A 15,059-nucleotide genomic window follows, 5' to 3' on the forward strand; every position below is an offset into this window, starting at 1 on the left:
CCAAAAAATAGTAGGGTATATAGTAGGGTATATATATATAAATTTTTCTATGGGTAATATGATTTATAATACATTTGTATGGTTGTTATGACACTTATTTCTCATGTGTCATTATGATATCAGTACTCAAAAATGGCAACGACGGGTGTTAGAAGTTCGTGCTTCTGCTTTAAGATAGCCGGAATGGTGCGAATATAAAAGATATCCACATATTTTATAATATTTATAATCCTTATTTTAGATATTCTGTGCTGCAAACTGTATATTTATCTACGTGCCAGGAAGTATTCCAATCGATAAAGAAAATATCTACTATCTTAGAGATATTGTAGCAGTTGCATGTATGACGTTCTTTTTTGTTGAAGTGGTGTTGGGAATTGCAGCCTTATTAGGTTCATGTCCTCGGGTCGTCCAGCTATTTATGTTATTCTTCGGCGCAATTTTTAACGTAATTTCTGGATCGTTTTGTTTTGTTATATACGAGAAAGAAAAATTTGGTCCCGATGCATCGCCTTTACCAATCGCAATGGGAATAATAGCACTATTTACAGCGGCTATTATGATCGCCGACGCCGGTAGGGAATACGTAAATAAACGGCTCGATTAGTTGGAAAATCGATCGGGATAAAAGAAAATAAAGTAGATTAAAAAGTAGAAAAATTATCTCGATTTTCCACAAGGATTGACGTTTCCCGCCTTAGTCGAGCAGCGTGTCACAGTAAACAAGCGATAAATCACCTGGTGCTCTCCAGACGGCGCTCAGTAGAACGCAGTGTAGTGTGCTTTGCACTCTGAAAGCTTGAACTGAAAGCTCCGGGATAGATTTCCGCCCGTTTCTCGAAGTTCGCGGTAACGTGCTAGCCGATTTCCCATAGATTTATGGTTATAACGAAGAGGATTTGTTGAAGAAACTAAAGAAAATTGAATAATGGAAAATAAGGTTTGTTTTCAACACCCTCCTAAAAAATGATTCGCTCGCGTGCAAGATATCATTGAGGAAACTTGTAGATCGTGTCGCTATTTACTGATTATGGAAATTCTAGAAAAGAAAGGTGTTTTTGTGTATAAAAGAAAATTTTGTTTGGATTCATGTTTTTGTGTTAAATCAAATGATTAATGTAGCCGTATTTTTAAAAAATTATAGAATGATTTGTTATTAAAATGGTTATTTCGTATTGTTAGGGTTTAGTTGGAGATCGTGAATGGGCGTCTTTTCCAGTCGGTTCCCGCGACAAGAATACGCGCGATATACCGTCGACAGGCCGACGTCTAGCGTCGGTCGACGCGTGCGCTAAGCGTCGCGGCGCCTTTGGCCCTTAGTGACCGGCCGGCAAGCAGTCAGTGACGTTTGGACCGTCGGTTCGTTCGCCGGGTACGTCCCGGCGGGTTCGCCGCCGATACAGGAACGCGACGGGGTCGGGACTCAGCCACCGGACCTCAAACAAAAAAAAATTTAATGCAAAAATAACCAATATAATTCCCATTATTGTTAACGATCGGAAAGCGATTGACCGCGAACGTCGTGACGACCCCACCGATAGTGATTATTGCAGTTCGGGCCAACAGAAATGTCTCAAAGTCACTCGCTTGCCCCTGCGATAAACTTCCGTTGCGGTCGCAATTTCGACAGGGCCTCGCTTCTTGTATTTTTCATTTTATAGTTCGTATGGTATTGCTCGTCGCCAAACTCGTTTTTTTTTACTCAGTGTCCAGTGTGCTCTATGTCCTGCTCCCGTCTCGATCTGTCTCTTAAAAAAAAATGAACGTAAAGCTCGCTTTCGTGTGCTACATTGCGCTATAATCTCTACTCGTTTTCTAACTTGCTAATTCAACAATATTTTTTTATTTGATAACTACATCAACTTTAATTTAATACTTGATTAATAAAATTAAGGTAGGTCCCTTATTAATAATCAAGTTCAAAGGGCTCACGTGATGATTTATTTATTTTTTACGAGATTGTAGTGCAATTATGCTGTTATGTAAATTCTTTGAGCTTTATAACTAATTTATCTGTGCTCTTCCAGGCGCTACATGTTTTGTTTTCGTAGCTACAAACATAAACACAAACAGAAGTTGTAAGCTGTATTAGAATCAACTAACAAAAGGTGCAATCACAACAAAATTATAAACTAATACCGCGAATTTCGATTAAAAAGAAACTTCGCCTGTGCCATTCCATCCATAAATAATAATTTGTTCATTACAATCAAAAAGCTGTAGTGTATTGTTTTTGAAGCAATTTGTTTTAAATTATTTCCAAACGTGTTCGATTTGAAAACAAAAACGAATTAACGGTGATGTACTTAAATGATGGGTTGACCCATTCGGTGTTTTTGTCATCGTAAGAAGAACAAGTTGAGGACATAAACTATCAAGAAAGGTTTCTTTAAATGTATCAGTAATAATTTGTCGAATATGAAAAGTAATGTTAAAAATAAAGTGATGTGTGTTCTACAGTATAGATAACAGGTGTATTATCGCTTGCGGTTATCTTATCTCCGGGGAAAAAGGTACCTCAGGTGAGACGATCTCACCAGTCGTGGCCCAAACGGCACTCCGAACAAGTCATGTTGCATTCTTTGGACACATTGGCAGGCAAACTGTCTCCCGGCGGATCTAATCAAAGCAGTCCGCAGTCATCTCTTCTTGATAACAACGCCAACAGGGTTAGACCATACAACAAACCACATTCTGGTACAAATCCTGTGGTATCAAATCACACGTAAGTCAAATATTTTAAAATCACGTGGCTAAACACTTTCTTTTATGATGTTATTTTTACATCTTTTCAAAACATTAACAGATGATTTCTTCTTTGACACAATTAATAATTAGAGTTTCCTATTAAGGGGAAGATAATACGTGTGGAAATCCATATACCTGTACTTTCCGGGAGAATTAATCCCAACGGACTGGTATTCCCTCGTTTGCTTTGAGCTCACGTGTAACAACTAATTACTAGTTTTGATTAGATCTACAGTTTGCGATCGCGTTTGGTTCGTGTAAGAAAATTAGTTGTTCTTCTAAACTAACTAAAACTAGAACTAACTCTAGATTAGTTAGCATAAAATATCACTATTTTCCATAATTTTATTGAACTAAAACTAGAACTAACACTAGTTCTAGGTCTAGTGTTAGTTCTAGTTTTAATTGTTATACAGCACTAGACCAAGAACTAGAATCATTTGGGTTTAGCCGTCTTAAGAGACGTGCGGCTAAATCCAAATGTTTCTAGTTCTAGGTCTAATGTTAGTTCTGGTGACAGTGCAAAACTAGAACTAACACTATACCTAGAACTAGAATCATTCAGATTTAGCTGTCTTTAGAGACATGCGGCCAAACCCAAATGATTCTAGTTCTAGGTATAATGTAAGTTCTACATAGCAACAGTGCTAGTGTAAAACTAGAAGTAATCCTAGACTTAGAAATAGAAACATTTAGGTTTAGCCTTGCATCTCAAGGTGACTAAACCCGAATGTTTGTGCTTCTAAGTCTAGGATTACTTCTAGTGATAGTGCTAGTTCTAGTTATTATTCATCGCAAAGTTGTATATTTTAAACATCAGTAAAACTCTCGCAAATTAACAAATTTATCTTATCGAAAGTAGTTGTGTATACAAAAGATAACGTCATCGTTGCCCAATTTCTATATCAACGCTGAGTCCACAGATAAAGAAAAAACCTGTTTTTCACGCAATAACGTCATATTGTAACCGGATGGGATTTATCGTGTATACAGGGTGTTTACGGTCTTGTGATTTTATTTTCAAAGGGTGCTTAAACATCTCAAAAGAAGGTTATTAACATAAAAATGTTTTAACAAAAATTGCATAATAAGTTGTCTTTATTTATTTTTAAGCATTTTTTAACCATTTGAACACTAATTGTTTAAAGTTATCTCCGTGTGCATTCAACATGCAAAGAGTTGCTCAACGTATCCATGAATTGGCATAATTTACTAGGCCTTGGCTTTCCTTTCGTATTCTCTCCGCAGCTGTCTCAACCTTTGAAGAAACCACATTTGTTGACGCACATTCAAAGAAACTTCATCTAATAGTTCTGTCAACTTAGTTTGCAAAAAACGATAATCGTTTCCAGTCAATCGATTTGGCAACACAAAGGGGCCAATAAATTGTCGAAAGTCCATTTTTGCTTTCCTTATTAAGAATTATTCGGAAAATTTATGTCAAACCAACAATGCAGTAGCAATAAAAAAGATGTTTTTGTTTAGCGGAATTAACAGCTACGAGATAGCAATAGTTTTATGTTTGTTGAATCAAATCAATCAATTAAATCAAAAAACTTTTAACAATAATATTTCTCTTATTATGCAACTTTTGTTAAGACATTTTTACGTTAATAACTTTTTTTTAAGATGTTTAAGCAGCCCTTGAAAATAAAATTACAACATCCTATATATTTTCAAGAGTGGTAGCAATTCTTTAAGGGGTTATCAATTACTGGGTGGAAGTTGGGCGGTTTACCACAAACATCTTAACGCAGGTGCTCCGATTTTTCCTTGAAAACTTTGGAATTAAAAATTTACGGGATTTGCCTCAGGATTTAATCTTTGAGCGGCGAAATAAGACGCTCGGTTCTACTCTTTACCTTGAATAAACACCTCAAGATTTGTCCCAGTAATAAGTTTGTGTGTTTGCGAGCAAACAAAGATACCCACGAGTCAGACAAAGACGGAATCACTACAATATTTGAATTTAGATGTGTCTCGTTGTAGCGATAGTGGCTCAACGTAGATAAGATGGGCAAATACAGCCGGTCTCGAGCACACGTTTGCCAAACTCGATCCACGACTGTGCTCTGCTGTTGATGCACTTATGTTGATGTTGTGAACGTTAAGTAATATTAATTATTTCGCGCCTTGATGTTTGAGAAACGTATGGTTCCCGAGACCTCTCTTCTCTGCTACGGCCACGTTTAGGATACTCTCAGGGTGGCGAGCACGTTTTAGAAACTGTAATAAATTATTAATTGGCTCGAACGTTGGGGTTTGAGGTCTTATACGTGTTACGTATAAAGTTGAAGGATAAAATAATAATGACTTAAAATAAGTTTAAAACTATTAAAATAAGTCGAGATAAAAAACTTTTTAATTTTAAGAAATTTTATGATCAGATTCATAAATATTTCTTTGTCTTTTGAACTAAAAGTAGAACTAACACTAACTCAATCACTGGAACTAACACTACTATCGGAACTAACGGTTTTTACCAAAATATATCAAATAATGGCAAAATTAGTACTCCCTAATTTTTTAAGGGAGATTTAATGGATTTACATATTAAAAAGAAACAGAAATAAGCTATGCGGGGAGAGGAGGGTTTCGTCCAATCAAAACAGATGGTGCGTCCCAGACAGTACGTCGCGTCTTTTTTTTACCTACATAAAAAAATAAGGCGCGACGTCCTGTCTCTGGAACACACACCAGGACTATCTTTTCCATAATTTGAAAAATCGGGTACTTTTTAACTCACGATAAAAGAAAAACCGCGGACCCGAAAATTTCCAAATTAACATGTGATATGCAGAATTGTTCACTAATTACAATAAACGATTTTTTGCACGAATAGTAGTACGTTTTTAGGTCTAGTGTTAGTTCTAATTTTAGTTCAATTAACACCGTCAGTGAAAGCCTTTGTAATAATTATCGATCTATTAGTGCAGTTCAAACTCTATCCAAAATATTTGGAAGGTTAATTTACAAACAAATAGCTGCTACACGAGGATGTCGAAATTAATTGTTTATCAAAATTGCTTTGTAATTATTTACGAACATTATTGCGTCGCATGTCACTTTCTAATTCACCCAAGCGTACGTTAATCCTGTTTCGTTCAAAGATTTGCTTTACACTCATCGCCAATGATTATCATCTGCTCTCTTAATCCTGCATCACGCAACACGCCATACACACATAATTTACATTTCATTGCTCAATTTACGTTGGATATTTATCAAAGGACATCCCAATGTAGTAGCAAATCTATCGCGTATAAATTTCGAGTTTTGATTTCAAGTTCTGATTGAAATCAAAAATTAATATCTCAAAAACTGAATTAAATGTATTAAAATAGTAATATGAATATTCCTAATGTTCATTTCTGTATGCAAACATAAAAATGTTTTTAAATTGTTCATTAATCGACGAATTCACGAAATTATGTTAGCTTTAGTGAAATTAATCCGTTTGTCGTTTTTGATACGTAATTCGTTTCATCTGGTTATTTTCCATTTGTTAGTAAATAAATTTTCATATATAATTAATTAATTTTAAAAGTGTCCGAATCAACCGATATTTCTACTTTATAACAGGATGATGTATTACTCAACAAGCGATCAAAAAAAGTATCAAATAAATTCTTTTTAAAGACCTTTATTTCTAGGAGTTAAGAGACGGTTTATATCTCTTGAATTCATGATAAGAGACTCTACTTTATGACACTATAAGAACCATATAAAAACCAACGGATGTAGTCCCAGCTTCCCTTAAGGAGTATCCTATCTTGATTATAGATTTCCTCTAAAATACGATCCCAACAATTAATGTTTATTAAATTTTTCAATGAATAATAATCTAAGAGAAATGAAAGATTGCCACATATAATATACAACACATTGATACATTGAGATAACAAAAACAAATAAGAAGAAAACTATTTAATCTTTAATGATACATAAAGAATTGAAGTTGAAATTTTGATAAGAATACTAGTAGTTTTGGAAAAAATTAGATTAAGTCGTAAACCGTGCTGTAGCAAAATCCATATCAAGATTCAAAGTATAACATATTCAATAGCGTTTCCCTCTCATTGCTCTAGAGTGCTCCAGAGCATTCCGAGATCTCTCTGAGGTAATTGGACGATATTGCCAAATATGATCGATCTGCGATTGGCGTATTCGGTAGTTCCTACTTGCTCTGACTCTGGAGGTCAAATCATTAGTATTAGAGTAAAATTAGGACTCCCTAATTTTTTAAGGGAGATTTAATGGATTTACATATTAAAAAGAAACAGAAATAAGGTATGCAGGGAGAGGAGGGTTTCGTCCAATCGGAACAGATGGTGCGTCCCAGACAGTACGTCGCGTCTTTTTTTTACCTACATAAAAAAATAAGGCGCGACGTCCTGTCTCTGGAACACACACCAGGACTATTTTTTCCATAATTTGAAAAATCGGGTACTTTTTAACTCACGATAAAAGAAAAACCGCGGACCCGAAAATTTCCAAATTAACATGTGATACGCAGAAATGTTCACTAAATTTTGTTTAAGTTTTAAAACCATTTATTTGATTAAAAAAGTCTTACATTTGCTGTGGTTAGAAAGAACGTTCAATCATAATTTAAAAACCTGAAGCAGCAAACTCGTTTATTATATCTTTTCACTCCGTCAGTGAAAAGGTGTAGAGATTTATTATAGTCTTATAGCTATACTATCTCAATACGAAACGTTAAACAGGTTGAGCGCATCTGTCACCACGCGAATCCGTGTCGGAATCGCGTAGCAATAACAGAACAGGGTCACGTGTGTGCCAACTCCAATTTGTTCTTGCACTTATAAACCCATATGTTTCCGAGTCGCGTGCCACACGTTCAATTGTCATGTGCTGCATTTGTTTTTTCCTTTCTTTTTCCATTCAGTACCGGCCAGATTCTGGTTAGTCTATCTCTTATACTACTATATATTTTTTTTTTCGTTATTAATCGTTTATGTCTATTGCGGTCTAGACTACGATTTGACCTAGACACGATTAACCATTAGTACCTGAATTTAGCTCATCATGACATACGACGTTCGCACAATGGAAATGGGGTATGAATAACATTTGGCAGAAGTCATATGAACAGGACCTGCGGTATTATAGAGGTCGAGAGGAATCTTGTTTTTACTGTTTTTATAAATAGTAACGTGCCTGCGTTCGCCATTTGAAAATGCGTGTTTCACTCTTTGAATATGAAACTGGATCGCGATGAATTTTAAAATTAATTTTAAGCGGGGGCCCCCACGAAGCCGAAAGCAGAACGTATTGTTTGGCAAACCAGGCGCTATCAATTAATTACGCTGATGTTTCTGGAACGTTCCGGACCGAAGAACGAACTAATCTAAGCTCGAAGGTTACGTTTTGTCATTCCATTAAACGAATTCATCGAAGAATCAGTTATTATTAACTTTATTAACTCGTAAATACGCTTTTAAATGTTGTATAAACTAAAATTTGTTGTTATATTTATATTCTTCTTTATCTAAACAACGCGATCATCTTGTTTTATAAATGACGATGTTTTGCGAGGGTGTTAACCTAATAATTCAACATTAACACACCGTTACCACGGACTATTGACGTGTCATATTCGTTTCGTATGGCTAATTAACTCGAGCTGTAAAAGCGGTTGACTTGGCTTCGCGCCAGGTAATCACATCTGAGGTAATGGCCGGTATTAAATTAAATTCGTTTTCTCATTAAACTTGGTTGGCTTCGGCTCTGATTATTAATGAGAATATTATTTGCACAGAACTCGCCAATTTCCGGTCAGATTACACAATATTACGTTGAAATGATTTTGTTTAGCAAGTTATGATAAAAGCTTACGTTGGTTCGTTCGCATTAAATAGTAATAAATCATGGTTTTGATGTTGAATGGTTTAAGACATTTACGTGCGAATGTTATGGTATTTATGAACGTCCCACTTTGATGTGACAGGATTAGCAAATCCATTCGGAGGTTCCATTAATTATAGGATCTTTTATGAGTGTTATTTCGCATCAAACAAAAATCGGGACACCTGAAACAATATTCAAAAATACCTTTTCATCCCTCGGATAGCCCTTTAGCAGGTGAGAGCTTCCCTTACTCTTTCCAAATTCAAGCAAATACTCAGGAATTAATGGGCGTCCCCGTCATTATCGGGCGAGAGCTCGTTACCCTTTTCTCCAGCCCTTTTCGAGAAGGGCTGCGTCGACGCGTTTGGATTTTCCAAACTTGAACCGTTGTTCACCTGCGACATCTCGATAAATAACGTCAGATGGGTAAAATCTGCGAAAGTTGGAGAGAGAGATTCAACTTGACAGGGGACGAAACGAAAGGACTCTTTTGGCTACAATAAGAAAATCAACGTTTATTTCAATTAGAGATCACTCGGTGTTTAGTGAGATTTAATGACTTTCTGACGGTGCTTCGGGACTATAAAGGGGCTAGGGGCGGATTAAAACGTGCACGTTGTTTGCAGAATCGATAACTGGACCGGATGATGTCGTGTGGGGCTTTTTGGAGGTTCATTTAGGGAAAACGTAATATCTGTTTTGAGGGTAGAAATAGATTAAAAAAATCTACATTCTCCCTACTGATTATAATAATAATAAATAATAAATAAATTTATTGCAACCCAAACAACCCAATCAATCAGCAGTATACTAAGTTATATAAGAAAAACAATGAATAAACGGCATAATGATAGTTGCTGGAATAAAAGAAGAAGAGAAGAGAAGAAAAGAAAAGTAGAAGAAGAGAAGAAAAGGGAGAAAAAAAAGTTCTCAGGAAGATACTTGGAGAGCCAATAAATGACGTTTTAGGTGGTTTTTAAATGTTACAAGGTGGGGAATATTACGGATCTCAGCAGGCAGACTATTCCAAAGGGTTACTGCCTGCACAGCAAACGATTTATGGTAAATCTCGGTACTATGGGTCGGGAACATAAGCACAGAATGCACTGAGATCTAGTGGGTAAACCATGCGACGACAAGCGTTGAAATATACAATACAGATACCTTGGGGTTTGATTGTAAAGAACAGTATATAATATAGTTAATATACGAAACGATCTGCGGTTCTGACAGCTTAATATCTGCAAATAATTACGGTATGGGGTTATGTGTTGAGATCTCTCGAGATCAAAGATATACCGTATGCAGTTGTTTTGAAGTCTTTGCAGTTTGTTTCGTAGTGTTGCCAAAAGATCAGGATATGCCGTGTCAGCATAATCAATATGGGGGAAAAACAAAGATTACGACGGATCATGGGAGGAAGGAAGCAACGGAGACTTTTCAGTGAGTGGAAACAATGATAGACCTTTCTGCAAACGGATTGAATTTGAGGTTTCCAGGACATTGTAGAATTAATAACCACCCCAAGGTTTCTAACCGTGTCTGACAGCTGAATAATGTCTCCGTCAAGCATTAAGTGAATGGATGAAAAATCATTCAGCTTTGCCAGTAAGGGTCGACTGCCAAACGCAATTGCTTGAGTTTTAGCAGTATTTAATTTAAGGCCATAACGTTTGGACCAATCCAAAATATTGGAAAGGTCATGATTAAGACGTGCAATTGCTTCCGGAAAATCATCAATACTTGTTGTGTAATAAATTTGGAGGTCATCAGCATACACATGATAATTACAAGAAATACAGTGGGTGACGGCATTAATAAAAATCGAAAAGAGCAACGGACCCAACACACTACCATGGGGTACACCACATTTAATATCACAAGCAGACGAGAGCGCAGAATCAGCACGCACACACAAGGAACGACAGGAAAAGTAAGATTGAAACCAAGATAAACATGAAGAGGTAAATCCAAGGGCAGCTAGTAACGCCAACAAAAGATCGTGATCAACCGAATCGAACGCCTTGCTGAAATCAAGTAATACAAGGATGGTAACACAACGTTTGTCGCAAGCATACCTAATATCATCTGTAATCTTAATAAGCGCTGTTGTCGTGCTATGACGAAAACCCGATTGAAAGTCGTTGTGCAAGTTAAATTCTTGTAAATACTCTTGAACTTGTAGATAAACAAGGCGCTCGAGAGCTTTAGATAGAACAGATAAGGAGTTCCTCAGGGCAGTATATGTGGTCCTTTGTTATTCATCGTTTATACTAGTATGTTCTACAGGGGCTTGAAACATTGTGAATATCATGCTTATGCTGATGATACTCAGTTATTAATATCATTTCCTCACACCGAGACTAATGTTGCTGCTGTCAAAATAAATTCTGATGTGCAATCACTTGTTGACACTTCTGAGGCGCATGGCTTAAAAGTAAACTCCAGCAAATCTAATGTGATAGTATATGGTAACAGAAATCATAGGAAATTTGTTGATGACAAATTGGTTTGTTAATAGATGATGATTTAAAATTTAATTCACATATAAACAAGTTACTACAGAAATCATATTGCGTATTAAAATCCCTTTATCCATATCGGCATGTGTTAAATGAGAACAGTAAAAGATTACTGACTGATTCTTTGATTTTATCCAATTTTAATCATTGTGACTCGGTCTATGGTGCTTGCATAACTGGGGACAATCGAAGGCGGGTGCAGTATGTCCAAAATGGGTGCTTAAGACTAATTTATGGAATTCGAAAGTACTGCAGAATTTCACATAAGTTAAAAGATAAATATGTATAACAGAATCATTTTTCACAGGGGAGTAGTTTATTTTAAAATTTTAAATAAAAAAACACCTGTTTATCTGAGCAAGAAGATATCGTATCGTACTGACATCCACAATATCAATATTCGTCGAAAAGATGCACTTACAGTTCCTCGTCACGCGTCGGCGTAATTTCGGAATTCTTTCACTTATTGTGTGACAAACTTTTGGAATACCCTTCCTCGTTCATTAAAAATATTGAGCCTGTCGAGGTTTAGGTTTTCTAGAGTAAAATTTTAATTTTTATTTGTTATTTGCTTTATTCATGCATTCAATTTTTGTTTTTTGTATTTTTTGTCTTGTGCGCTGTATTCATTTTCACTACTTACTTACTTAGAAGCAATATGTTGTGTTCATGGAGACTGGGGGAAGAGCAGACCTCACTACTTTGTGGTGTTGTCTGACCCAGCCACCTGTTAGCCTTTGCAATTTTGTTGTAATTTTGTTTTTGTAACATTATACTTATTTCTTATTATTATTATGTTTTTGTATTTTGTTTTTTTTTATACTTGTACACTAATTGTAAGGGTTAATAAAGGCATTATTATTATTATTATTATTATAAAATGGAGATAGGGCGAAAATCATTTAAACTTGAGGGACTCTTGGATTTAGGTATAGGGACAACATGAGCAACCTTCCAGATTGAAAGGAATGAGGATCGTTCAATGGAGAAGTTAAAAATGTGGGTAATAGGAGTAAGAGCAATATCCAATATAGGAAGAAGAAGTTTGAGACCACACTCGTAGACCTCGAGTGATTCAAGGCATCGCGGACTTCTGACGCAGTGACCAGGACAAAGGAGAAAGAGGAGGATTTAGATGAGGCAAGAATTTCAGAAATAGTTGTCATCCTAGTCCCACCACTAATGAGCAGAGGAGGGTCAGCAAAAAACCTCGCTAATGAATCCACATCACAAGCAGCCCGAACAGAGGGAGACTCAACCGCCCCTAAAGAACGCATCAACCTCCAAAACGTCCTCGGATTAGCATTGATTATAAATACAGGGTTGTTGAAAATATGAGATTTTCAACAGTATGAGTGGTAACATCTTTTTGGCAAAATTTATTATCTATAAGACTTCTAAAAGATACCCGGTATAGACGAAACACAAAATGGCACATATTCAAACCATTTAGAGATATAAAACTGGAAATACAATCGATCAACGCAACGTTTACGATTTACATCGTCTTCCGCGCTATTATTTTCTCTTTTACTTACTAAAACCGGACCTATCTAAAGAAATACAAAGGATCGTCCTGCTCTCTGCTCTCTTCGGCGAATAAAAAGTGCAAACAGAGTGTAGAGCATCGCCGGAGCCGACAGTAATTCCTTACACTCGACTGACTGTACGTTCGGGAGCCGCGCCGTTCGCAGTCCTGTAGGACGAATAAAAATCCGAAACAAACGGTCGGAGCCGTCGCTTTCCGCGCGCATTACTGCACGTGATATCCTGCCAGACATGACGACAAACACGCCATCTAACGGCGCCCGCTCGATACGACCGGCACAGGGGCTCCGGTCGCCCATGAAATATGCACGCGCGTTTATACGCGATACTCGAAATACCTGCCGGTTTGGACCTGTTCTACGGCGAGCTTTCGAGTCGACTTGCACCGGCTTGCATTAGTAAAGAGGGTTTCCATCGGACGCGAGTGTACCATCGCTACACCTGTCTTGGACCTTAATGCTTCGTGTGTAATTTGCCACCCGTACCGCCTGTGATTAACGAGTCGTCGATGGCGAATTAATGGAGACGATCACTATTTAGTGAGTTGAATAGCACCCTGTGGGTTAAATGAAGCTAAATATTTAATTGCTGTTCTGTAGATATTAAGTAAAAGGTTCACCATAATAATGTATTCCCCGCCAATATAAAATTAGGTTAACGCGATTTTAACGATCCCCAAAAAAAAAATGGTATTTATAAATTGAAAATTATTATGGAAAACACGCCAATAGCATTAAAATGAGATAAACCGAATGTCCGGTGTGATATCTTGAGATAGTCCTAAATGCTACATCTTTTCTAGATCTCCGACTCTACAATGTTAGGGGGAATGCGACACTTTCTTCCATACCGATTGCGTTGGAATTCCCAACTGGGGTCTCGCTCATTACAGAACTGAGGGGGTATTTGGAAATGCCCAGAGTGTAGGGTGCGAACTGTTCGATTATCGGTTACGGTGATTCAACTCCACCCTCTTTCTCATCCGTTCCTACCGTATTGAATTACATTGGATTTTGAAATCGATACAAATAGATGTTAAAGAATGAAGACGAAATATGATGAATTATTGAAGACTTTTCTTTTTATGCAATTTTCAGAGATAGAAGGAAACGGTCGAAGCTGTGATTGTAGAAAACCCAACTTAAAGATGATCAATTAAGAACGACCAGAAGAGTCATATGCCAAAAATATAAGGCTAGTGCAGAAATAGAGATAGGCATTTCGAAAAAGGATTATTACAGAAACAAAATAGAGGCTGTGGAGAGGATGACCAAGAAGTTGAGAGTGTACGATTTGATGGATGTTTGAGATGTAGAGTATGGTAAAACCAATTAGAGTGATTGTAAAAGATGGTTGGAATTTGTGAAGGCTAAATGGGTATTCAATGAAAGGCAATTTTAGTTCAGGAAACAAAGGAGAATAAAAATAAAACTACCTTTTGTCAGTTTACCTGAGTTTTACAAGACATTATAGAATGTTCATCGACAGATAATAGTTTAGATAAGTCTAACTGAGAGTTAATCGGCCAAAAATATCATCAAATTTTTAATAAAAATAAGTTAACCAATGGCTAACCATGTAGTTATGCCTAAATTGAATACTAACCAGCACTTAATCTGGTGTCAGCTGCATCTTAATTCTAGGTTATGAGCGTAATAAATCAAGAATGTGTTTTATACATCTTTTATCGAACATTTATCTATATCAAGTTATAGTGAACTCTACTAGATATACTACAACACTAAATGTTTTAAAAAAAAATTTTGTAACTATATTATAACTAATTTTAAAACAAAATGATTATCTAGATTACGCAATTAAACTTAGAATATACAATATATATTATAGAGCGTTAGAATATAATAAAAAATGTATGCAGTATATTGAATGTAGCGTGTAGTCGAGGTTTTTGTGCGTTTTACCGTACACCTTTAATTCGTCGTTTATCCACTGAAACAGCACACATTCAATTACAGGAATTTGAGTCGATTTCGAGACAACCCCTACCCTAAATGGGCATTTGTTAAGAAAAAAAATAACATCATAATTAGTTCGCCAAACAAATAATTACCATAATATTTACGTTTGCGTCATATTCTTGTAAATATAGTGCTAATCAACGCTTAATCCGACGTTAATCGGATGTTCCGTATTATGATAAAGTGACAATATATTAAAAGTTGGCTTCAAAGAACATTGATTGATAGTTCATTGAAAAATAATATCACCTTAATTAGGGGGTGCTTTTATAAAGCTCGATTAGTGTCACGTTAACTTGAACCGATCGCTAATTGAACAAAATTTTTTTCTAAAATTAACAAATTATGATTTCAAGTTAAGGCATACTAGTCGTGAAGTTAATCGTGAGTT

General features: G+C 36.2%; 1 protein-coding gene across 18 annotated transcripts in view; it reads left to right on the forward strand.

The window, feature by feature from the left end:
- Nucleotides 1-15,059, forward strand: part of LOC111417928 (CUGBP Elav-like family member 1) — a 207,176-nt gene that overhangs the window by 90,606 nt on the left and 101,511 nt on the right. The window contains exons 1-3 of one of the 18 annotated variants that reach the window (XM_023050355.2): nucleotides 1,346-1,669; nucleotides 2,028-2,401; nucleotides 2,461-2,725. The exons of 8 other annotated variants lie outside the window; for them this stretch is intronic. In XM_023050355.2, the coding sequence (XP_022906123.1) occupies nucleotides 2,571-2,725 (155 nt within the window). In that variant the 5' untranslated portion in view covers nucleotides 1,346-1,669; nucleotides 2,028-2,401; nucleotides 2,461-2,570. Of the gene's footprint in view, nucleotides 1-1,345; nucleotides 2,726-15,059 lie in introns of those variants that run through there. 9 more of the 18 variants (XM_023050356.2, XM_023050350.2, XM_023050351.2 and 6 more) reach the window with 9 other exon arrangements.

This window comes from Onthophagus taurus, chromosome 2 (assembly GCF_036711975.1).
Source record: "Onthophagus taurus isolate NC chromosome 2, IU_Otau_3.0, whole genome shotgun sequence".
Taxonomy (NCBI): Eukaryota; Metazoa; Arthropoda; class Insecta; order Coleoptera; family Scarabaeidae; genus Onthophagus; species Onthophagus taurus.